The 25,903-nt window shown below is 38.3% G+C and overlaps 2 protein-coding genes across 4 annotated transcripts in view; one reads left to right on the forward strand and one right to left on the reverse strand.

The window, feature by feature from the left end:
* ATR (ATR serine/threonine kinase) overlaps positions 1-8,430 on the reverse strand; it is a 36,560-nt gene extending 28,130 nt beyond the window's left edge. Inside the window, exons 1-10 of the mRNA XM_052686144.1 lie at positions 8,316-8,430; positions 6,907-6,998; positions 5,352-5,495; positions 3,918-4,807; positions 3,023-3,210; positions 2,483-2,677; positions 2,026-2,252; positions 1,211-1,363; positions 888-1,086; positions 13-272 (exon numbers count right to left, since the gene is read on the reverse strand). Coding sequence (XP_052542104.1) covers positions 13-272; positions 888-1,086; positions 1,211-1,363; positions 2,026-2,252; positions 2,483-2,677; positions 3,023-3,210; positions 3,918-4,807; positions 5,352-5,495; positions 6,907-6,998; positions 8,316-8,374 — 2,407 coding nt within the window. The 5' untranslated portion in view covers positions 8,375-8,430. The remainder of the gene's footprint in view (positions 1-12; positions 273-887; positions 1,087-1,210; positions 1,364-2,025; positions 2,253-2,482; positions 2,678-3,022; positions 3,211-3,917; positions 4,808-5,351; positions 5,496-6,906; positions 6,999-8,315) is intronic.
* A 279-nt stretch (positions 8,431-8,709) lies between these two features.
* Positions 8,710-25,903, forward strand: part of PLS1 (plastin 1) — a 38,672-nt gene continuing 21,478 nt past the window's right edge. Inside the window, exons 1-3 of one of the 3 annotated variants that reach the window (XM_052686766.1) lie at positions 8,737-8,840; positions 9,402-9,468; positions 16,286-16,372. The gene's annotated coding sequence lies outside the window, so the exon portion shown is untranslated. Of the gene's footprint in view, positions 8,841-9,401; positions 9,469-16,285; positions 16,373-24,999; positions 25,354-25,903 lie in introns of those variants that run through there. The other 2 variants (XM_052686765.1, XM_052686767.1) reach the window with 2 other exon arrangements.

Genomic DNA, 25,903 nt, shown 5'->3' on the forward strand with positions numbered 1-25,903 from the left:
ATTAAATCTTACCTAGTTTTACTGAACTGGATACTTTGTTCTCAAGGAGAATAAGAAATGGCTTAAAAACACAGGCTTGCACAGAGCAAGTTTTTTCATGAGCAGAAGTCACAATGAGGCTGTTACATAAAATATCACAGGTAACATGTTTTATAGCAGAGGCTGCTGAAGGAGGCTGTATACTGAATGTACCAGAAAGACAGCAAGATAATTTCCCAACAATAGCAGCACAAGCCTCCTTGACTAGATCAGACTCATCTTGGATTTGATTTCTGAAATTGACATAAAAACAAAACCATTTTAATCAATTAAGCAACATATTAAGCACAGAAATTTAGATATCTACATTGTCTGGATTCTCTAACTATATTGATAACATTATAGGACAATTTAAGGATCTGCTTTACTAGATTATACTTCTCCTTTTCAACTGATTTCAAAGTTATCTTAAATGTCTCAAGCCATATTGGCCATAGTGTGCTTGAAACATCAGAAATAAACTGAAGACTACAGACAATAGAACAGAAGAGGGCAAGAAATGCTTACAAAAGGAAGAGAAGCTGGAAAGATTTTAAAAAGATATACGTACAAATACATATTTTACTGACAAAGACATTCCTTTTCCCCGCATAAGTTTTAATTGATTGTTTAGAAATGGGGCCTTCAAGTAGCAAAGTAACTTGTATACTGATCTGGTAAGTGAATGCTAGCTTATCTTCATGTATACACATTCTGTTGATATTCTTAGGAGTTCTAAAATTTAAGTCTATTAAACTCTGGATGAAACACAAATTTCAGGATGAAATTTATTTCAATGCTTATAATTTATTCCTTATATATGCTGTTTTCTTCATGCATGAAAAGAGAAAAGATATATTAATACGTACAAAAGAGCCTTTGGAATCATACTGAAAGACTGCACACTTGGTGGATGAAGCAGGAAAGAGAATCCTTTCACACAAGTAGCCCGAATTTCTTCATGGGGACTCTGTAGGGCCCAGTAGTAAACGGATTTTCGCCAATCCAGATGAATGTTTCTTGGGAAGAGAGATAGAAGGAACACACAGCGTGACTGAGTTTGAGGTGCTGAGGAAAAAAAATATATATATATATTGTACATTATTGTTAATAATTATGACAGGGCAAAGAAAGCTATTTTACCATAGTGCAATCATTGCTAAGAGATATTTAGATAATTTAACATACTTACAGAAACTCTGTGCAGTTTTTTGACTCAAAACTAGAAAATCAGTCCCAAAAGCAGATGTTTTAAAAGAAGAATCATCAGGATGGCTGCAAATCCAAGGTAGAGACAGCAGTCCACATATATTGTCAAGAATCTGATCATTCAGTGGAATTTTTACTAGTGAGGGGTTATAAAAAAAAAAAAAAAAAAAATCTTTTTATGTAAGCTGAATAGATGCTTATTATGTTTTTAATTTACTACAGAATGTTATTTTTCTTCCTATCAACAAAGAATAGCATTGATACTCTTAAATATTGACATTCTACACACAATAATGCAGTCATATCAAAATAATATAAAAGCCTCATGAAACAGCACCATGTAATACATAAGCAGGAGAACACATGTAACTTTGGTATCTCTGGTTTTGTATGACGACTTGTGGATGGACTTTGGGATGGTTAGTAAGCTGAACTCACAATGCCAGTTGAATCTTAGAAGACTGACTGTTTTCCATACTAATAGCTTCTTTAAAAAACACACAAGACAACTGACCAATCTACATGAATTCCTCATATTTTTGGTACACTGTTAGCATGCTAAGTTTCAATTAAAACAATCAGAAGCTTTGAATTTTTGAGTGAAATAGGTAGCACAGCATGCCACTTGTGCGTTTCAGAAAGAAAAGCCATTAAAGATTACTTTGTTACACATATCCACTTTCTCCATATAGTCTCTTGTTGAGATGAACTCAAAAGTAAGAGAAACAGACTTGTAAATCATGTTCAAAAAGTGATGAAAACAAAGATCTTAAAAATAGAAATTTGGATTTTCTTTACCTTGTGCATACAGCAAAGCATCAAAGATTTTCACTGTTCTGTCAATCATTTGTTCTAGGTTAACCATCTTTGTAGCAGCCTCTAACAGCCTCCCACACACTTTTACTACTCTTGTGATGAAGTCAGAGGAAATCCATGTGAATTGTATACTGTCTACACAATCCAAGGAGCATGGAGTATTCTTGCATGTGTCAGCATTACACATATGAGTTACTTTATGATCCACACTGTTAAAAATAGAAATGTTACAATCAGTACAACAGATTATAAACATTTAATATTGTATTGCTTCTAAGAGAAGTTACTATGTTATTGTTATGTTACATATGTTACTATTCCTCTTCAAAACAAGCAGGACTTGCCCAGATAAATGGGCAAGTATTAAAATAATCTACACAAATCATAGTAACAATTACAAAGCACTATTTGTCTCACAGTTTCATCTTGGAAGCTTTACCTGCTAGAATTTGTTGGGGGAGAACAATGAACTATGCACAACGCAGCTAGTTGCAGAATTATGGCAATTCCTTCTGCAGTCTGAAGAATATTCACCACCAGACTTTCTTTCTCAAGGACTGATATTAAGGATGCAGCTTTCTTTGTAATGGCATTCCACAGTGTGCTCTTCAATTTCATGTTTAAAGGGCTAAGTCTGTAATTTGATCATATTGATTATTGTCAAACACAAAGGAATTTTTCAGTGGTTACTCCTTGCCCCCTACACCGCCAGAAAAGAGCAATCATCACAGCAAAATAGCTAACCCATGTTATGACTGAAAACAGTACATACTAAAAATAAAAATACAGGTTTCAATTGAAGCTTAGCTTAAAAATCACCTATTGATTCTAATCCTTCAAAACATCATTTAAACCTTCTCTCAGAAGGAGAATCTTTCACAGAGGCTCTGTTACTGTTTCAAAGAAATTTCTCAAAAAAAAAAAAAAAAGGTTATTATTCCAGATGACAATAAAAGCGGTTACTGGATGAGCAGCATACACTGCTGGTGTAGGCGATTTCTTCGGATGCTTTGCTGGCAGGCTTAGTCGCAGTCTTTTCTCTGGAACTTCATCACTGCTGCTGCTCCACCCATTAGTATCAGAAGAATCTAGCTGGCTCTGATGAAGCTCCTGAAAGATTTCTTCTGTTTGTGTTTTCAATACTGCATAAAGCGGGCTCACCAGGTACTAGAACATACAAACAAAAGCACCACAAGGTGTGCAATGCGTTCTTCTCAAACACGTTATATTACTATTTCTGACTTAGAATTTCATAACTAAATGATAACGTTGATGGTGTTAAAGACATCTCTGTAAAAGAATCTTAATTACATGATGAAAACTTCCAGAAGTGATGAAGTTTCTTGCATTCCCACCAGACAGAATGCAGCTTGTTTGGACGTGTTTCCAAGTTCTTGCCATAGTAACTGGCTAGCAAAGTTGTTAAAATACACACAGATTCAAGAGACAACAGATATGATATGCACATGGGTGCATGAGAAGACAGAACACTCAGTGCATCCATACTTCATTATTTTAATATAATCCTGCCTTCTCGTCCCCATAAGCACGACTAAAAGCACTCAGAGAGCAAGAATAGCTCAGCTGTTAAATGGAAATTGCATGTTAAGCTGCCCTTCTTTGAGCCTATTCTTGCCTTATTCCCTTATAATACCACACTCCTAAACAGATTCTTGTGTCTAGACAGTCTTTTCAATAGTTCAATACATCTGAAAAAGATAGGGTTCAACTACATCCAACCAAAGAACTCTAACCTGCAAAAATACATGAAACAGATGAGAAACAAAGAAGGTATCAATCTAATTAACCAACTAATAGAATATTTCCTGGATTTTCTTCTTTGTAGAGATAAATAATTTTAAAAATTAACCTACCTCTTGCTCTTCCTGAGTTCCAAGCACACTCACAAAAACTCTGCATATGGTATTGACATGGACTTTTCTTACTTGTACGGCAGATTCATAGCCAGGTGGAACAAACTCCAGAAAATATTGCAGTATATGGCAAAAAGCAGCTTTCAGTTTTTCAGAACGAAGACACATAAACATATCTCCTTCCAACAGTGCACAAAGCTTCTCTAGTAGCATATTCAAATAAACAGGTTCAATATTTTTGTAAGAATCTGCTTCAAAAGGCATCAACGTTTTCACCAATTGTAAGAATGGCTCTCCACAGAGTTCCAGTTCTTCAGTGTCCATTTCAAGTGCTGAATGTAGAATTCCAAAAAAGACTGTGAAGAAAACACTGGCCAGCTGTTCCGGAGGTCCTCCCAAATGAATTAATTTTATTAAAAACTTCATTGCCAAAGCTCTAACTTTTGGACAACCATACTCTAAGAAGGAGCAGCCTATTCCCCAGAGAACAGTATCTTGTCTTACAAAAAATACATCTGCAGCAATATCCATCAGGATAGATAACAATATAACTTCCAGACATTCTACATTGGGCATACCCATCAGGTGTAATGGTGCTAATCTTAAATATCCCACATTGTCACTTGCATTGCTTGAAAATCTCTTTACAATCACTGGCCATACCAGCACATCTCCCCAGAGCTGCTTTTGTGTGTCTCTTTCATGCAGGAAGATTAAATCTTGGAGAAGCTGTAGCAAGTCTTTTGTTAGTATTTCAAAGATGGAACAACTTTTCATTTTAAACAGAAAAAGTAAAGAGCAAATGACATCAGAGATGTTCTTGTGCAATGTGATACAGTTTGGAGTCGCAGCAATTCGGAGAAGTCTTGTTATGATCCAGTTACTAAATTCTAGGGCAATAAAAAAGAAACAGTACATAGAAAACTATTAAGACGAAAGCCAAAGCCTCTTAATAAAAGAGTATCTCCTTGAGAGCAAAGTTACTCATTATAAAATAAATGAATAAATAAATAAATAAATACGGTGATGAAATAAAGGAATGTAAGCTTAGTAAGCACAAAGCATTTCTTCAGCAGCAGATCTTGCTGAATAAGGGGCAAGAAGAAAAAAAAAGACTGATTTTAGAATAGGTTGTTCGAGACATTTTGCTCCATGGCAAAAAAATCTTTAGGCAACAACTATGTTATGGGATAGCTCATCAATATGAGATTAAGCAACAGTGCTGAGTAAGGACAAAGTCTGTTCTGATAAACACCCATTATCATAAGTACAAACCAAATTACAAGAAAAGAAGTCTATTATAAGATTCAGATACATAATAGTGATCTTCTGAATTTCTCTTCTCTACATTTTTGTTCTTTCATATGATCCCATTGGCAAAAATAATTAAATCCTGGAAATACCAGTTTTCAGTACTGACATCTTCAAACTCACCAATGCAATTGCACTCTGTTTCCTCTTGACTTGCATTGACATTTACAAACATAAGGGGAGAAGATTTCATGATATGTTGAATAAAATCTAGTAGCATTACAGAACTTGGCTGTGAATCTGATTTCTTAACGAGTTCCAAAGCAACTTAAAAAAAAAAAGAAGACAATTCTAAATTAATATTACAGTGAAATCAACTTCTATAATTTTGGTCATATCTAAAACAAGGAAATGATAAATTTACTATATAACACATTATAATATGGTATCAAACCTGTATAGCTATCGATTCTGAGTATGCCTTATTACTGATAGCATTACTTATTACTTATTACTTCATTCATTACTGAATGAAAAAGATTTTAAGGTTATTGTAAACCCTGTAAAGAACGCCAAAAAGTATAAATAAAAATATAAAATTACTCAGCATATCATCCATTACCACTACATCCATTAATTTAGTATGGTATCTAGCTCTTTAATTACTGAAAAATAGCTAAGAGATAACACTTCAATTTTCAGTTGGTTCTCCCTAAATTCATGATCTAGACAAAAAAATTAAGCATTGTTTACAAAGCTACAAGTTATAGTTTGAATGTAAGCTTACAGAATCAAAGAATTTATAGTGCTGCTATACTGCTCTCTTAAGACAGATAACTGAACACTTCAGAGTTGCCCAGTTTTCACAGACTTATATAAAGAGCACAAGGAGGAAGCTATCTGAAATTTAGATAGAAATTAAGGAAGAAAGTTACATAGTGAAGATAAAATACCTGCATATTTAAAAGCAATACCTAAAACAGTCTGGCTTTTCATTTTTATTCTTTCCTCTCAGGAACAGAAGAGAATTAACAAATATCTGAACAGTAACATAAGTATAATACTTAACATGCTCACTTCACTAGACAAAATGCATCTTACAGAGGCAGCTGCATGAAAATATCTCTCGGAAACACTGTATAATAAATATTTTTGTATATATGCAATATATTTTAAAATTCATTTTTAATATATTTATTAAATATTTAAAATGTAATATTTAAGATACATTTTAATATAGATATTAAAGATTACCTTACACTGAGTCTCCTTAAAGCAAATGTAGAAATAACTCTAAATGCCAGACTTCTACAGTCTATATTTCACAATTAATCAAAATACTGTTAAACTGCTGCAATAATTGGAGCCTTAACACAATTGAAGGACTAATTGCCACCCTAAAATTAAAAGTCAAGGTTTTTACATCTAAGCATTTCAATTCTTGAAGACCTTGTGAATATTACGATTTATAAGCTACATTACTCAATGAGCAATCACTTCGGATAAAAAAAATCTGAGCATTTATAGACACCTTTTTTTTTTTTTTTTACTGTTATACATTCGTCTCAAGTTATTTCATAGCAAATATTTAAACATGCAGGTTATTAAAAAATAAGACATAAATGGTACTGCACTGAGTACGAATCTTTGTTGAAATGAGTTGTAATTTGGATCTGTGTTGAATTACTTAAAACATACATCAAGTTATCATTTGAGATACTAGATATGCAATACTTACCCACATCTACATCTGTAAGAATTCTGTCAATGAATTGGCACAGTATTTGTCTTGGTTTCTGAACAACTGTATTGTATTCTTCTGGACTAGCACTACAATTAAAAGCATGATATTTAATCTATTTTAAAATAAAAAATAATTAACACCCATCTCAACAACACAGCATTAAACACCAAAATGGATCATTTCCTTCTAGAAGTTTTCAAAAATAAATGCTACTGGTTTTCTAGTTTTAGCAACCAGAGTATTTTAAAGCTCTTCTCTTCCCTACTTTTCCTAAGTAAAAAGCTGTATGAAATGCTGAAAGCCATTTAACTTTGTTATGCCATTATATTTGATACACATTACAAACAATTTTGTACAATTCTATTAAGGTCACACACTGCTACAAAACAAAACAGATTTAGTACAGAAAAATTAAATTAAGAGCTTGCTTTCATTTTGGAATTAACAAAGTCATTCAACAGGTCAGCAACAGGTATGCAAGAGGTGCCAGCAGCACTTCTCAGGTGATTAAGATGTCAGTATCTTGGTTATGTCAATAACCAAAACGTCAATGTATATTCACACCTCCATGTTACCCAGTAGTCTAGAATAGAACAAGCTGCAGTCTTGATGGTGCCATAAAACTTTAGAGCCAAACATTTATTCTCTCTACAGATGGAGAAGATGCATGCCCCAGTTGGTGAAAAGCTCCTACACTGCTTTCACCTTAATTTAGAGCATCTTCAGTCAAGTGAGCCAGTCAACATCAACTTCCCGTTTGTGAGAATGTAATATGCTTATATTAAATATATATTAATATATTAATTAATATTGTGAGATTGTAATAAGTGACTGCAGAACCTAGAAGCCTCAATTCATCCCACATTATACAGTGCAGAGTGCAGACAGGGTAGGGACCATGAATGGCTCCAGAGAAGCCACAATGGCTAGATACCTAGCCTGCTTGTGAGAACCTTGTACACCCAGCACTATAAAAAATCCGTTTTTCTTAGAAGCTGAACAACAGTGAACCAAAGTAGTAACTTCCCTGCATTCAACCAATACACCACAGAAGATCAATTTTGCTTAGTAAATTGCCTCAAGAAGCAAAGAATGCAAGCTTCAGCTCTTCCCCCCTCTTAATGTAGCATCTGTGTAACGTTATTGGTGCTACTTGCAAGTGAAGATACTTTAACTGCCAGCAAAACCTCGCTGTAAGCAGCACGGAGGACCCCAGCAAACCCCCTTTGGCTTGGAGGAAGGCAGCGCTCCAGGCAGGCAGCGGGAGACAACAGAAAGGCAGAACGAATGGGGCCGAACCCCAGAGTCCTCATAGAGCGGCGGGGAAGAACCCAGCCCACCAAAACCAGGCCTCGCCCGAAAGTCCCCGCACCTATGAGAGGGAGGGGCCAGGCCAACCCTACCTAGCGAGCTCCCGCAGCGCCGGGATCATGGAGGCCATCTCCAGGCCCTGCTCGGCCATGGCTCCGGCTTTGAACCGCACCGCCGAGGCGGAACGGCGGGAACGGAGGGACGGCGGCCGGCAGGGCCCAAACCGCCTCCGTCAAACGCGCGTGCTCCTCCGCGCCACCCTGCGGCTCTGCCGCGCCTAACAGCCTCGTCCCTAGGCTGCGCCCCGCCGCATCCAGAACCTGCCCGGGCTGCCCGCGGCTCCGCTACCCTCAAGCGCCTGAATCCCTGCCGCGCGCCGCACTACTGCGGCGCGGACCCGACCCCCACGTCCCGCATCCCCTCAGGCGGGAGGTGCCCGGCAGTGGCCCCGCCCCTCCGCCCCGCCATTGGCCTCCCATCCGCCCCGCCTCGACCCGCGGGCAGCAGGTGGCTGTGCTGAGAGAGGGCGGTGGCTGCAGACGAGTAGCGGGGCGGGAGCGTCTGGTGGTGTGGGACTCTGTGCTCAGCGCTCCTGACGGCAGCGGCGGGGAGTGCGCGTAAGAGGCTGTTATCCTTTATTCCCAGAGTTGTTACTCGCTCTGCGCGGTTCTTTGAGAGCGGTTCGGTGTCTCGGGATTGCGGGCCCCTGGCACTCCGTGAGTCCCTTGTGAGGCTGCGAGAAGGGCAGCCTCGAGTGGACTTGGGAGGAGCCCCATCCTTCTCTGCGGGCTGTCCTCGTCCTTCGTGTAGGTGTCAGCTTTGCCCTTTGGAGCTGAAATAAAACCCTTTCGGAGGGTTCTGGTTCTGCTGCCCGCTTGCACTGGGATGTGTCAGAGTCGTGTGTGTGAAAGGGTTTGGGAAATTGTGTGTGTTATGGTTACCATTTGTTACTGATGGATGTCTGTAGGGCACCTATTGCTAATCAACTTTTTCTGTTATAAACAGTAGCTTTTAACTTGAAAAACATATGTAAGCCATTTCATAAAGCTCTTCTGATGATGTTTCTAAAGTGGCTGACATAAGATAGACCTATTTGGAATGCTTTAAGAAACTTTATGGAGTGTATTTGAGTTTTGTTTTCCAACAAATATTTACAACAAATATTTTTTCTTCATAAGGTTCTGAGAGCCTTCTGGGAGCAGTTGCTAGCTAGGAAGCAAATGCTCCACAGCTGTGTGTGCTCTGGTAAGAGGAACTGCGATGGCCTAGGAGAACCGAGCGTGTTTTATTGCTGGTTTTATTCAGAACCAAGGGTTTCCTACCAAGTTCAACTAAGAAAAACTTTGTATTGAAACTGAAGACAGCTTTCTGAATAGCAACTTCCAAGTTTGAGATAGCAATGACATGAAGAAAGGTGTGAACTGCAGTGCTTCTTAATTTGATGAATAAAATCCCAGTGATATTATAGCTGATAAACTTAGGAAAGATAGCAGGGTGCCTGTTGGGTTTGTAGAGGAGCCTGAGCGGGGTATATTTCTTCAGATTTAAATCTAAAGAAATAATGATACGCTTATTGAATTGTATATTGACACGTATTTGTTTATAAAGCATAATTTGGGTACGTGTGGTGCTTAATGAAAAAGCTAGAAGTCCGTTTGTCTTTAAGTGTTCTAAGTTGTCTGTGGGATCTCACTAATTGTATTGTGACAGCATTTCTATTTGTCATAGGTAGAATGCTATATAAATTAATCGTGCAGTTTCTTCAAGCATTTACCAAAGTGGTAATTCAGACTTCTTTCTTCCCAGTTGCAATAAGTACTCGACAGTTCCCTAGAGAGAAATATCTATTTCTCACCTCACTGGAGCGAGTCTGGGAGCTTTTGCTTATTCCCAGTTGCAAAGCTCCATTGGCTGCATTCTGAGTGATATTGCCAACTTTCTCCTTCTGACTTTTTGTGGACACTGGAGAGTCTTATAGGACAGACTGTATTGTGTTGTAAAGATGTAAGAAGTCTTCTGGGTGCACTCAATGAAATACTCTGCTGGGTATTAGCATAACCTAGTAATCTTCAACCCTCTAAACACTCAACCTTCCTCCTCACTTTGCTGGACGCACAGCGAGTGGCTCAATAAACTCTTAATTTATCTTCCTTATCCCATTATTTCATGGTGCTTACATTGTCTTTACTCTCAGGAGAAGTGAAAAGTGTTTTTTTTTGTTTTTTTCCCCAGCAGCAGAATGACTTACTTCTATTGAAAACAGTGTGCTTTTTAGACTATTCTGTGCCTTCTCTTCCAATCTGGCATTCATGTTGGTGAAATGAGCCTTAGGTGTGCTGAGCTCACAGCTTGCAGAACCCAGGGAATCCATGCAGGAAGGCAGAGTTGAGTACTGAACTAGTGTGTGTGACACTGACAGGCTTCATGCCTGGCTGACTTCCCCTCACCCTTGGACTACCCAGTCACTTTTTAGTTGCACGGTACTTCCATGCCCAGGCTTCTTTTTGGCTTTCGTTTTCAATTTATCAGGTACTTCTATAGGTCACTGCAGCCTCTTAGCTTAAGACACCAGGTGCTGCTGGCTTTGCCTTGGAGCAGCTGATTCTAGAGCACAGAAGCATGTTCACTGCACTTTCATTACCTCTGTTAACCAAATTCTGATGTAGATTTACAGTTCATATTTGGGCTTATCTCTGTGGATGTACGAGATGTTTCTCTTGTTGTTATAAGGATTGCATTTAAATCTCAGCTGTCTCTTGCAGGCAGATATAAGTGATTATATTAAGACTTTTAAACACCTACACATATTTAATGCTGCCTACATGAATTGTGAAACTTGACCACTACCCAGGCTGTGCTTGATGGTCAAGGGAAACGTGGCAAGCTGTGCACTGAGTTCCTCTTGAGCTGGGCTGAGTGGTTTCGTGCAATATCAAAGTGTGCTTATGGCTTATCACATGTGTGGCTGCTGTAATTGCACCTGACTGTATGATTACTTGAAGGCAGATTTCCATATATAGTCATGGAGGTGGTTGTCAGAGTGGATGGCTGACCTTTGAACATATTGTTCATATTGTTTCTGCACACTATGATAATGAGTATTCTGGAAAGCTCTGCTTGTAGTATGTGCCTGTGCTGGACAGTCAACTTGTCTAGAGTGAAGAGGCACAGGTTAGAAGTATATCCAGGCCTCAATATTACTGTGACAACCTTTATTTTAAAAAAGAATTACAATAGCAAGTGTTGCTAAAGACTCGGCTGGACAGATCCTAGTCCTGCAAGCATTTCTTGTGGTGTGCATGAATGTCCTTATGTAGTTAAGACTGTTAGTGTAGCAAAATTAAACACTGGTGTAATTTGGAGAGAATATGTTAAATTATATATTCTTTGGTAATTTGTCATATAACAAAGCAGCAATGACTGAGCTTTTCCATTGTATGCAAACACCACCACTACTACAAGCTAGCAACTGTGAGGAAACTCATGGGGATGTGTTTATTTCTGTACCAGTGTTAGAACACTGAGACTTTAGGATCTGATAGTTGTTGAATGAAAGCAAGATGTTTGGAATTCACTTCTGGAGGGCAAAATTTGCAGAATCTTAAACACCATTTAAAAAAAAACAAACAAACCAGAACAACAAAACCCAGAATGAGAGAATGTAACTGCTGTAATAATTTCTTGGGAAATTTTTTTTCTGTCGTTTAACTGTCTGTGCAAATTAAATTCTTTAAATACGTAGCTGTAATAATGCTTAAAAGTACTTTAATGTGCAAAAATCTGTATTAAACATGTTAGGAGGCAACTGCAGTGCAGTAACTTAAAGTGTAATTTAAACTAAATTTGTGTGAGAAGACTGACGCTCAGCACTACCGTGGACGGCTTTGGTCAACTTTCAACAATTACTTTTCCACAACTTAGTACAGAAACCAACAAAATGGAGGATGGGGGAAGGGGAGTCACCCTTCTTTACTTGAACTGTCTTTATTATTTTTAAAGTCAAATAACTGATGCTTGTGTATCTTGGAACACTGTTCCTTTTGGAGAGGCTTATGTGTCTTGCTGAATAATGTAGTACTTAGAGTTTTTGCTGCTCTGCGGAGATTGGGTCAACAGAATGAACAAGAATTTGGCAGCATGTAATACGGAAACATGTAAACCAAAAAGGTGGTACCAGTTCCTCTTACATTCACTTCTTCATGTAAACTTAAAATGTGTAATATTTAGTTGCCTCCTGTTTTACTGCGGTTAACTAAAATATTTTCATAGCATACACCAAAATGTGTGGAATGCTTTATTTCTGTGATAATTTTCCCAAGGAAACTCTAAAAAATCAGTAGGTCTTCATAAATGGATTTAACAAATGTAGAACAGAGTATGGTGAGTAAAAGGATCTGATCCCAGCAAACAGGATTATTACTGCAGAAGGCTCTAATGTGCTGTGCTGGACAATAAGGAAATAATTGATGGTAAATGTAGTACTGGAAATGATACTTAGCTAAGTGACTCCAGCTGCTATAGCTAAGCAATACCTCTCATCTGAAAATTACTTTTGAAGGTATTTTGTGTTGGATGCCATGCCAAGGCTGAAAATAGTCCATGATATTCAGTGAATGAACAGTTGACTGATGGTTGCAATGTGGTATGCAAAGGGTATAAACAAGAAACCCAACAAGCTATGGTTAGTCAGACCAAGTTGAATAGGATCAAGGGTTCTAGGTTACTGGTAAAACCAGTTCTGCATTGCAGTCATGTCCTATCACTTATTAAAGAGTATTTAATCATCACTGCAGCTTTGCATTTAAAGAATGGATGCAATATTAAATGGCAAAGGTGACTTCTCTGTTATCCAGTGGATTGCATTTGTGATAAAATGGCTAATTACATGACTCCTGCTTTGATTCATACTAAATGTCAATTAGGACCTCATTACGTACCTCATTATTTGTTTCATTTCTTCTAGACATAAATTAGTAGATGAATTTCTGGATGGTTTTGGACATGTGTGCTTAACTACTGCTGAAACAGAGGTTTCTGAGAAGAATTAAGGCAGTACCTCACAGCAGCTCATCAATGAGGCTGGTATTGCTCAGCTTCAGAAAATAAATAATGCATGAAGCAGATTGTGTGCTTGTACATGCATGCTTTTGGTGGAGAAGGGATTATCAGCCACTTATGGGGTTCCCTTGGAGATACGTTGTTAATAACAATAGATAGTAGCAAAAAAGAAAGTGCTGGATCCGGTATAATCCAATTTTATTTGCTGAAAATGTATTCATCTTTTCATTTTGTTAATAATCCTTCATACATTTCAGAACGTACAGTTAAAAATTATTGGTATAGAGTTAATGCTTGCATCTTGTTCTCAGAAGGAAGCAGATTTTGGGCTAAATGAGATTTGACGTGAACAACAAAACTGCATTAATCTTTTTGCATGTGTGTCATGCTCTTACTCTTTTTATCACCAAATAATACTGACGGATCAGTAACGTTTCTGCTCAGTGTATTTTTTTAGTTGTCTTGTGTTTACTAAGTAAATTAAGATCAAGGCACTTAAACTGAGGAGGATTAATCCCCATCATCTAATCCTTCCCCAGCAAACTAAGCATATGTTGCACGAGCAGTTGGGTGCTGCTGTAGTCTGTGCTCCCCTGGAAATGCTTGGGCAGGTGTTACTGAGAGTGGTACTGAGAGGCTTCCAGCTGGAAGGCTTCTCCCTCAGTATATGAATGAGAAATAAAAAAAGTAAATATTTCTGTGCCATGTTTAGCAATTTAAAAATAGGCTGTAAGGATAGATTGCCATTTAATGTTGCAGTATTAATTTGGGGGAGCTTAAAAAAAAAAAAAGTTATTGTCACGAGCTCATGCTGCGCAATGTGTCAGTGAACAACATGATAGGCTTGTACAGCTTTTGTGAGGGTCAAGGGGAGGAGAAGCTGCTCAGCGCAGACTTACAGCTAATTTAAAATCCTGAGTATTTGCTTATTTAGCTAAAATATGGGTAAAATAAAAATTATATCTTGAAAGCTTTATTCTAGAGATGTGTTCTGTAAAAGAACTGGTCACGAGACAATGCATCTGAGAGCTGATCACAATTAAGTTTAGCTACTATTTTTGTTTCTGAAGGTGTAGAAATTTGCTTTCAATGCGCTAACAAAAGTGTTGCAATAAAAGAAATACTAAATATTTTACTTGGAAAGCATCAATCGCTGCTTGAAAAGACTGAAGCATTTTCTGACAGTTTTGGAAAACAGTGTAGCATTCAGTTGTTACTGCTGGATGTAATTTAAAATGCCTAACCAGCTAATTATGAATACATAGATGGGTGTTAATTTTGTATTCTGCTGTATGAGGTAAATGGTGCATGCTTAAAGGTTTGCAGAGGCTTTTATCTGTCTATTATCTGTGTCCTACATTACACTGGGATGGAGAAGGTGTTAGGATTTTTCTTGTTCCTGTCGGATTCCCACGGAGCCTGTTGCCTTGTCAGCCTTGGGTTAATGTAGGCTCCTACATGATACCCTATGGGATTTCCAAGTCAGAAGCAAACTTTCTTCTGTATTACAGAAATACAAACCAAATAGCAAGAGGAAAGCCCTAGAAATAAGGTTAGAGGAAAGCTCAGAGGAAAAGCATTGTCCTACCAATACCAACCTTTTCCTTTCTCAAATACCCATCCTAGCAAAACTGGCCAGGTTGGAAAAGCACTCTTAATCCTCAGAAGTGGATAGGTATCTTGTAAAAAATGTCAAGCCATTGTTTTGGAATACAGATGTATCTTGTAGTTAAGTGTATTCAACTTGGGTTACAGATAGGTGCTTGGGAGTTCTTGCTTATTGCCAGCCCAAACTATTAAAAAACAATTGGAGAATTTGTCTAATTCCAAGCAAAATAAGTTCTTGCCTGAGCATCAGAAATTATTTTTTATTCTTAAATCAGATCTCTTCTAACCATATGATCTTATGGCTTCGGTTCTGAACAGTTTAGTTACATGTACTTTGCAGAGAAATATCTTTCTTTTTCTCTTCCAAATGTTATTTGAAATGCCCATTGCACATTTTCTTCTGGCCTAATTAAGAGCAACAGTAAGAGTGAACAAACTTTGTGTGCTTTGGATCCTCTTCTAGTTTAGAAGCTAAGACAAAACTCTGTTCAGTTCTGGTCACTCCCATTTACTGCTTTGCTCCTTTTATCTCCTGCACTTCAGCAGCAGAGCTCTGTAAGAGCTCACAGATGGGCAGCACTTACACATCCATGTTGTCTGCAGCAACTGGGAGGCTTTAAGTGGCTGCTGGCTGCTCTTACCACGTTCTGTGGAAGGCCCTCCTTTTCTCTCCAGCTTGGCCAATGAAGAAGGAAAAGCAAAAATAACCTATGAATTTTCCATGACAGAAAATCCTGGCGTGGTTGTGGTGTAGTAGCTGATCAGTCTAATCTTCTAATAATCTTTTGAACCATGTAGAGTTGAACAAGGGATTAGCAGGTAGTAGAGAGCTGTTTTGCCCTCTGACAATTAACGGAAACTTAAAATGCTCTAGAAACAGAACAGTTTGGTGCTGTTTAGTGACTGCAATTAACTGGCATCTAAAACATATCGGGATGGAGATGGAATTGCTGAGGAGAATGAATATGCATTTGTTGTTACTGTTAATGATCTTCACATGATTAACTTCTGGGGTGACCTTAAGACTAAGTTCATTAGTGAGAGTTAGCCAGCATCTCTCTTCTGGGTTTCTGGTGTTTGTAGCAGCTGAAGGGTTCTGCTGCAGAGCCTGGCAGGGCACACGCTGACAGATAAATTCAGTGGCTTTCTATAGGGTGCTGCAGCTGCGGTTCTCCTTCTGCCTCTTGGGCTGTTTGTTCACTGCTAGATTTGTTCATAATTTTGCCTTATAAGTTAGGTGCTAACTCAGTGTTATTTTAACACTCAGAGAAGAGAAAAATGATCCATAATATTCCAGCTGACCTGAGAAAAAGATGTGTTGCTTTAAATTATGATTAGTGGAGAAGAAGAAATTGCTAAATTACAATGAGTATCTTTTATTTCACCTCTTAAACAGCACCAAGTCTTGAAGAGGCAGAGGCTTGGGAACACTGGCAGCCTTGTAAGAGACATCGTGAAATATTACAAGATTAAACAGCTGAAGGTGAGTACACATTGACTGTAGCTATTGGAATGCAAAACCCATCAAACTCTGACAAACTGAGGCGTGTATTGTAGGAAACTGGAGCATAATATTAGTAAAAGGAATTTGCCTGTGAAACTGAGGGTGACAATTGCTGTGCTAGACACTGGTACCTAGAACAGAAAAACTGCTAATTGTTACATTTCAATGTTTCTGACTACCGTTACTTCCTTACTATAAATGCTGGCCATCGTGCTGAAGTTGCAACTGATTTGCCTATAGCAGTACCATCCCTTTCAGAAGGGTAATGCTTTAATGGTATTTTAAAGGGAGACCACAAGACTGAGTCAATAACTTCCAGATTATTATCAGTTCTCATATTTTGACGGAGTTCTTCAGTACTCCACTCGTTTCCATGGAATGAGCCTCTTGTCAATACATGGTGAGTTCTGAGCGCAGGTTTGGCTGCCTGCATAGGCAAAGGTCTTACCAATAGAATTATTTCAGTAAGAATTTCAGCTTTTGTTTCCTAGACAAGATGTGTATTGCAGAGTATTTATGCAGAAATTTTCTACAAAATACTGCTGTTTTTATTGATAATTTTAGTCCCATGTTAGCAAAAGCTGTGTGTAAACCTAGCCAGAAAAGAAGAGATTAAGTATCACTAATGGGCATGTGTTTTAACTCTCTTCCTTTTGCTGTTGTAAACTTGATACGTAATGTCAGCCTAAGCACAAAAGAATACCTTCAGGATGGAGTGCCTGAATTATCTTGCTTTGTTAGCATGGGCTTTCCATTTTTATTTCAATGAGGTTTGCTTCAGGGAATTCTAACAGTTAAATCAAATTTGGATTTTTAAAATGTATGTCTGTTTATCAAATCTGTGAATGGCAATCAAATGGACTTAATCATAAACTGTTTCCTATTTTTTGCCAAATTTTCTCTGTGTTGATGATAGGTACTTTGCATATAACATGCATTTGCATGGAAAAGCTGCTGTGCTACTTTGATGCATCTTGTCAAAGTGTCCACGCTGGTCAGTGTGTGGATTTGCACCCAGTGCTGTGGGACTGTGTTGCTTGCTCAGCCCACCGTGTTTTCTTGCTCTGGTGGCACCACCTGAGGTACCAGTTTCCCTCTCCAAGGGTCATTTTTGCCTCTCTGATAAGTACTGCAGCTTTTTTTTTTTTTCTCCCTTCTGTTGGGTGTACTTTCTGAGTCCTTGGCACAGCCCCTGTTCTCCCTGGTTAGCAGAGGATTGCAGACGTTCTTACCACATGCTGTGTCATTTTGTTAATCTCCTAATTAGAAAGTATGATCTTTGCCAATTCTGGCCTTCAGGAGATGTGCATTTGCCTGGTGGATTACTGGGTGCGTGCTCTGAGAAGTGCTGTGCATGCAGAGATGTTCACATGGTAGAAGACAGTGAGTGCAGGGATGAGGCCAGTGAGGTAAGACGAGGTGCTGGGGGAGATGGAGAAGTGTAGTGACTGGGGCCTGGCATGTCTATGTGCTGCTATCCAGGTGAACGGTCAGCGTGGGACACAGGTTTCAGTAATAAAGTAGTTTTTGGAGACAGTCCAATGATCTATCTATGTGGTGGATGATATCACAGGAGATAACAGTGAAAGTTATATGAACTGCAATGATATATTAAATTGGTTGAACTTCTTCTAAGAGATGTATGTGTTTTCTGTTCAGGAATCAGTCTAATGCTTCCCTGAACCAGTGTAAATATGACTGTAGTTAGGCTCTGTAAACAGTTTAATGGTGGTGCTGATAGTGAGGCAGTTTCTTCCACCAAGTCACCTTAATCTTCTTTGACCCACATGCAAACTGTTACTGCCATGCTAATTAACTTGAAGCTAGCTCTGCAGTCATGGATTACTTTAAATACAGCCATTGCCACCTGTAAAATACAAAAACAAGTTTTTGGCTTTATAAACAGCACCTTTAAATGTTTAATTTGTATTTTAAAAAAGCAAACCTTCATACTCTTGGGTAAAAAGATGAGCTAAATGGGGGGTAGCTCCACTTCTACCAATGTTATTTTGAGTTACAGTGGACAGAATTGGCTGTTTTCCCGTGACTCCTTAACAAGAGGATGCTCTTTTACATAAGCTCCTATTTGCTGAGGGATTTCCCTAGTCCCAGTTTTCTAGATGCAATTTTTGCCCATTCTTCCCTGTCCCTTTTTGTAGTTGTGGCATGCAGATCTTATTAATGGGTGCAAGAGTGTCTTATCTGAAAATCCTAATATCTATTTTAAAATGCAATATTGAATGTCTCTGTGGTTTTTCCATGTATACAATGAACTGTGTATAACTGAAGCCTTGAGATACATTTGTGTTTTCACTAAAAATGGCGTATCCGTAGCAGCAGTAAATAAGAGCTGATTCCTTTTGTCTTGTGAGGGAAAGAAGGGGAAGATCACTAGAAATAAGTAGCCTAAACACTTTTTTTTTTTTTTTCCCAGTAGTTTGAGATTTATTTATTATGTGATTGTCAGAGGTTCTGAAAATCGGCAAATTCAGCTGATAGCAGCTGTAGTTGCTGGTATTCCCAAGCCTGAACAACTTGTCCTTAGTAACTCTGGTACTTCTGTTGTGGGTGATACCTGATCAGGTGCATTGTGATCCTCTGGAAGACATTCCCTAAGCGTGTGTGGCAGTAACTGATCTTTAGACCAACTGTGAGGCTCAGATAGGGTGTTTCAGAGCTTGAAGCTGTACGCCAGGGGCACAGTTTTGTATCTGGTAAACCACGAAGACCTTGCATATCTCTAACTCAGTGTCCATATTTCTGTCTGGAATAGAAGAATCAAATGTCTTAAGGGCAGAATAGAGCTATCCTTTTCTTCTGCAAATTCTAGCAATTCTGTTCTTGTTTATTTTATTTCATTTTCTTGAGAACACAAGCTTATTTTATAAGACCTAAAAATATTCTTAGTGAAAGCAGTGGATAGTGGATACTATGTTGTTGCTATGTTTTGCTATGTTTATGTGAAATAGGAAGTCCTTATATCTTCTGTATCTGTTTCCTAATCAAATATTTATGTTGTTGAGGAATGAAGCAAACGTAAAAATATTTGAAACTGAGCATGAGAGAAGCTTAGATAACACAAAAGGTGACTGAGATTTATGGTTTGAGTGCATTCAAATTCCCCCAGTGCTTTCATTTTCCTCATGTACCTGTTCTTGTCCTAGCAAAACCTGGATACTGTGTGCCTGCCGAAGTTAATGAACTTTCACCAAGACAAAGGTTATGTCTAATAAATCTCAGATGCCATTTCAGCAGAGTCACTGTGTCCAACCTTTAGTTTAGATCAGAGTTCTTTCAGTTTAACCATGTCAGAGATAGTGTGGAATTTATTTTGATGTCCCTTCATTTGTTGTTTATTATAACACAGCTGTTGAGTGTTTTGTTAGATACTGTACCATGATTCTCTCCATTCTAATTTATTGAAAAGCTGATGTATTTGTATTACATACGACATGCAGACAGCTGAGAATTCCTAATCTGGATGCATTAATAAAATGTGAAGTGCAGTTCCTGTATCTTCTCAGAACTGTGATTTTGCTTCAGGTGACAGGATGTCTTGTTTTGGAAGGCAATCTGTTTCTGTATCTGAAAAAGAGAAGTACTGTCTCTTTTCAAAGGACCTATGGAAAAATCTTTTTTTTTTTTTTTTTAATTTCCTGTCAATACTGACACACTCATGATTTCTAAGTACCAAACAAAAACTCCTTGTTTGCTTAGAAGCAAAGTTGTGCACATCTATATTTTTTCATGACCTGGAGATGGTAGGGAGCTCAGGATGCACTCCATTGCAAATACACAGATTCAGCTTCCTTCCTGTTCTGTGCTACTTGTACTCTTACAGAAACTAGCATGTTCTCAATGATTGTATTTTATAAACATGAAGAAATACTGTTACCAATTAGTGTTAGCATCAGAAAATCCTTGTTAATGTGCACACAACTCTGTGGGGCCAGAGGTGTTGATCTGTATTATTTCAGTATCCCAGTTTCACAGAGTTTAGATTTCTGTTGAGGGTGATGTGCTCATTAAAAGCACAGTTTGCTGTAATTAAGCAGTTGATGTGAGGAAAAGTGAAGTGTTGATCTGTGGGCTGTTGTGAGACTGCACAGGCTGGGGATTGCCTCCCTGCTCAGTGTGGAGCCTTTGAAGCTAGAGAGGCAGGTGTGCAGAGCAGTGGCAGAGGGCATTTCTGCTTGCCATCCTCTGTTCTGCACTGCAGCATGCTTACTGCAGGTGAAATGAAGGAGTACAGCCTCAAGGAAACCTTGATGCAGCATGCAGAAGCAGGAATTTTAAGGAGTTTTATGTACCAGACTGCATCTGGGTTGATGTTGGATGAGCAGATGTTGCTTGGCCTGTGGGTATGAAGTAGGCATGTCTCAAGCCCCTGTTCCAGAACACAGAGGGGATAAAATGCTTCCAGTTTTTTGCTGAGTGCAGGTGAAACCTGTCAGACTTGTAGGAAAACAGCCAAAGCAGAACAGGTCACTCTTGGCCTGAGACAATCTGCTTGGGCAAATTCAGCCCAAACTGTTTGTGTAGCTAAACTGCAAGCACCCAAAGGTTTCCAGAACATTTCAGTAAAAATGTTTCTGTGAGCTCAGCGTGCAATAGCATTGTTTCAGAACAGCTTTTTCAGAGGTGGTCCTTCTGGCATAGGTAAGTTTTCCACTGATGTTTTTTATCATGGCTGACTGCAGCGATACAAAGCCCGGGCAGGCTGAGATCGTGTTGAATGATGTATGTGAAGGAAACAGGGTGAAAGTGATAGCATGGATGAATGTGCATGGCTGCTCTGTGCACTCAGCAGCCAAAGGAAGCCGGAGTTTTGGCTCCAAACTAAAAATATCTTTGTAATAAACTGTTCTTCATCCTGATTTAAGTCTCAAAAAATTATTCTGCTAAATGAAATTATTTTTTATTTATTTCTATATTAATTGAATTCACATATATTTGCAGTAATTACTAAATGCTTTTGATGACCATAAGTGTCCAATCTAGTGACTTTTACAAACTCAGACAGAAAAGACATCCTCAGACCATTTGATGTAATGAATGTTCTCTCTGACTTTGTTATTTAAAGAACTATTTTGCTTGTATAGTTTATTTTTAGGTAATAAAATAAAAGTTCAAAAAAGCACTTCCTAGTTCATGTTACTCTGTTAATGACTGTACCAATAAATGATATAATGCCTCTTTCTTTGAAAAATTAGTGCTTTAGCAGTTTTTTTTTTAACATGTATGCACATGTGTGTATGTGTACAGAACCAATCACTTTTCTTTCTGTTGTCTCCTGTTTTGAAATTATACAAGCATTCTCTGCTGCACAGGAATGGATATATATATTCTAAGGCCCGGTGCTGATAGCCCATTGTTCTGCAGGTGTATTAAATTCCCTCATTCTACCCTAAGAGGACAATTAAGTCATCTTTCACTGTAGATAGCACTGTGCATAATTCACGCCTTTCTCCTGTAACTCTTTCTTCTGATACAAGACAAATTATCTTTCTGTATCCTACACAGATTTAAACTCTAGCAAATAAAAATAATGAAGTCACTGAATATTACCGATTGACTGTTTTCTCATCAAGATTAAAAGACCACATTAAAATGTTTCATGGGCTTCTACTGAAATGCCTAAAATAAATTGTCCTTTCACACTGTTAAATGATTAATTTAGTTGGCTCGCAATCAGCTTTATATTTGAAGGTCAAGAATAAGCTTTGTGTAAGTAAAAAGATCTTTCAGTGTAAGATGTGAAAAAAGGTTGGACAGGAGTTTTAAATTATTGAAAAGACAATAGAGATGTATGCAAATGTATTCATATGTTCATATAAAGCTGAAATTCTGTCTATCAATGGCAGTTAATTCTAATGCTTGCTATTTACACAAGTCTTTTCCTTGATTCCAATATATTTTAGATTCTTTTCCTCCCTGACAATATGTGGTTTTCTCTGCCTACTGAATAAGAATATCTGATGCTTATTTTCATTATAAAGTTCCTTTTTATTATCTTATACCTTTGTTTTTCACTGAAGCAGGACAAAACTCCTACTTTAATCAGACAAGAGCTTAAAAGTTGGTTTTAGGAATCCTAGATAAACTAAACTTTGCTTTAAACTGTATATCATCTTGAGTCAAAGCCTGATGAGAAAAGAAGAATTTGAGTACCTTGTAATTGCGATGATAATTACTTATTGGCATGTATTGTTATAAAAGCAGTAATTCTTTTGCACAGCCTGTATTTGGTAACTGCAGTAGCTTGGCTGCTATTAGAAACTACAAACCTAAGGATGATGCAGAAAGAGAACAGTATTTGCACCAGGGACAGAGGAAATATGTTTTCAATACCAGATAAGAAGAACAGTAACAAAAGAAAATAAGCTCTTGAGTCAGTTTTTCTAATGTCTGTTGTGGTTGTGGAAGCAGCTGCAGCATGAGAATGGGGCAAATAGAATCTGAAGTGAAGAGGTAGAGAAGAAATTGCCAATTGCCTGCAGGGATGAAGGAAACCATTGAGCCTGATTTCATACCATCTGGTCACTTTATTTTTTTTTTTCTGATAGCTTTGGCAATAGGTAAGAAAAAGAAGAGAATTGCAGATTGGGCTGCTCACATTATCCCTGGCTTTTGCACAGCTGCGAATGCTTCCTCACGAAGGAATGTCATGATGATACCAGCAGTACTTAGTACTAGTGTTGGATGTGGAATGTTTCTAGACTCCATTGTATTGTCTTCAGAAAGCCTTCCAGGAGGAGTAGAAGGTAGGCTAGGGACAGAGGGATGTTGGCAGTTCATGCTAGGCATGTTGGCTATGGCTTAGAAGAGCATCAAGGATCCCCCTTGGAAACCTCCAAGAAAACAGGGCTTATGCCTGCTTTGTCCTGAAACAGCAAGAGATGATTTAATATAAGCAAAGGCTACAGAGAGTTTTAATGTAATATGAAGGTTGTCAGGATGCGGATAAATGTTCTCTGTAAATGGATGTATTTTATTAGCAGGTGGCCATAGTTCCAGTAGATGTGTACTTCTGTACACTTGACGTTGTCTTGTCAGAATCGCCTGGGTGGTGATACCTGCGTGCACGGGATTCGTTAGCATGGGTTTGGTGGCTTCCTGGCTCAATACTGAAATCGTCTGATATGTCTAAAAATTCTGAGCACTGCCTTTGCTTGATCAAGCTGAGTCTCTTCTGGATGCCGGAACAGTAATTGCAGCACTTCTGCCATTTAACTGACCAGCTAATTTGCATGGTAATTATGTAATAGGGTATTTAAGACTGTCTCTTTGAAGCTGAGGTATTAGCTTTATTTATCTGCTTCTTTGTAGCATTGATGTTGTTATAGTGTTACTGAAACAACCAGTGTCTTTGGAAATCCAAGATGGCTGTTTTCTGAAATGGTGTGTGATGGGAAATCTAAATTAGTAATCGTGATGGGTGAAGAGAGAAATAAACTGTATTGCATTTTTTGAAAAACTGTTTGATAAATTTTAACTTGCAGTAAAAATAAGCAATTTAAAATGTGATCAGTATGACAGAAGTGTTGTTTTTTGCATCTGGGTGGCTAAATATTTCACTTAGGCTTTGACATCTTGTTTTTGCATTTTAAAGTACTGCCTTCTGTGTCCCTGCAGCTTCAGCCCTTTGTTTCTCTAGTAATTTAGATCGTTCTTAAATGCCACATCAGATTTCTGTTTAAGATATTTGCACTTCCAAATACACATGTACAGAGTGTTCATTTGTTTGTTGCTTTAGTACAGCTGGTGTGTGCTGCCAGTAAGCTGAGCAAAATGGATGAGTGGGATTTTAAATCAAGTACTTAAATAAGACGGAGTGACACGAAGGAAGAAGACTTAACTCGCCACCCACACTCAAGGCCATATCCTGTGTGACTCACAAGAGCAGACTCAGCAGTGACAAAATATTAAGGTGAAGCTTCACGTAGGTGAAGCAGGCAGGATTTAGTTAAAATAGCATGTGTTTAAGAACTTTTTTATTTAGCATCAGAAAGGAAAACTAAGCCAGTGTGGGTTTACTTTAAGAAGACAAAAATATAGCAGAAACTTTAGCTGAGGTGAAATCAGTTGGGTGGTACTTGACTGTCTTGTTTTCTTATACAGCAGTGTAAGTGGAGATAAAGAAATGCTTGTGCTGCAGGTAGGGCCCAAATGAATGTTCTACTTTTGTACTTTGAGACAGTCACTCACTGTTGTGACAAATGTTTTCTTAAGTTATTTGCTTGAGTGGTCTGGTAACGGAGCTGCTATGTTAAAAGCTTTCTTCAACCTCTTGAAACTTGTTTTCCTTCAAGGCCTTCAGTTGAAGCTTTTACTTGAGAATCTCAACTTCCAAGCCATTTTCTTTTTTAGGAAAATGAGCATAAACTTTAAAATGTGAACTCCTAAGATTGTAACTTGGAAACCAGGGAACAGTTCAGTGGCTGTTGAAGTGAAGCAGTATTACACGTCTTTGTCAGACCACAGAAATTTATTTTGTATTTAAATTGATTTCCCAGTAGAGTAGGTGTAATGCACCTCAGCAGCACTGTAAGCATTCCAGTGCACCTCAGCTGCGTGTGCCCACCACCGCCTCTCCTATGTGCTGCTGCTCTGCGTTCACTCCAGCAGAACTGCTCTTACTGTCAGGTGGTAAAGGATTGAAAGAGAACTGACGGAGCTGGAATGGAGAAGGAATTATTTTCAAACAAAAGATCAGACTGATGATAACCATCTCCTTTACTCTGAACAAATTCTGATTCCACTGTTCTGGCCTTATACACCAAAGAAGAGGAAGTGTGCAACTGGGCAGCGTTGACAAGGATATTAATGTTGTTGTCAATGATTGTTTATAAAATAAAAGCAAAGACAAAGCTCCTGTGAAGTTGGAATTACAGCACCATCTGTAGCACGCTGTGCACCAGCCCAGTACCATGCATTGCTCTGCCATGCTGAGTGACACAGTAAGTTTAATTGTGTGCACACATAGTGGAAAAAGACTAATGCAGTTGTAACCTTGCACATTAAGATAATTGGGTGCAACTTCTGTTCAGACTTGTACTGGCTAACGAAAGGCTGAATCACTCTGTTGTAGATAATATAGATAAGAAGAAACAAGTATTTGTCATAGGGTGTTATTGTCGGCCCTTGGGCAAGTGTTTTCAGTTTGGATTTGCATTTTTTATGGAGTTGGGTGGAGAGAGTAGCTTCATACTGAGTGTGCTGTCACTGAGCTAAGTTAAGGTCCTTTATTCCCTTTGAGGGTATTATGAAGTCACGGGCTTGTCAGGAGATGGAAACTTCTGTAGCAGCTGTGGAAGCATGCACCAGTGCTTACTGCTGCTAGGCATCAACTTGAATGTGTCCCACTGAGGATTACCGTGCAAATGCTTCGTACTTTGCAGAACTAGATAGTAATGCTAACCACTAAGGAGCAATGATACTGCATTGTATTAAAAATTAATTTATCTAAAACCCTTTTTTTTTTTTTTAAATGTGAGGTGATGGTTTTCA

This window comes from Tympanuchus pallidicinctus, unplaced genomic scaffold (genome assembly GCF_026119805.1).
Source record: "Tympanuchus pallidicinctus isolate F22 unplaced genomic scaffold, pur_lepc_1.0 scaffold22, whole genome shotgun sequence".
In the NCBI taxonomy this organism is placed as follows: domain Eukaryota; kingdom Metazoa; phylum Chordata; class Aves; order Galliformes; family Phasianidae; genus Tympanuchus; species Tympanuchus pallidicinctus.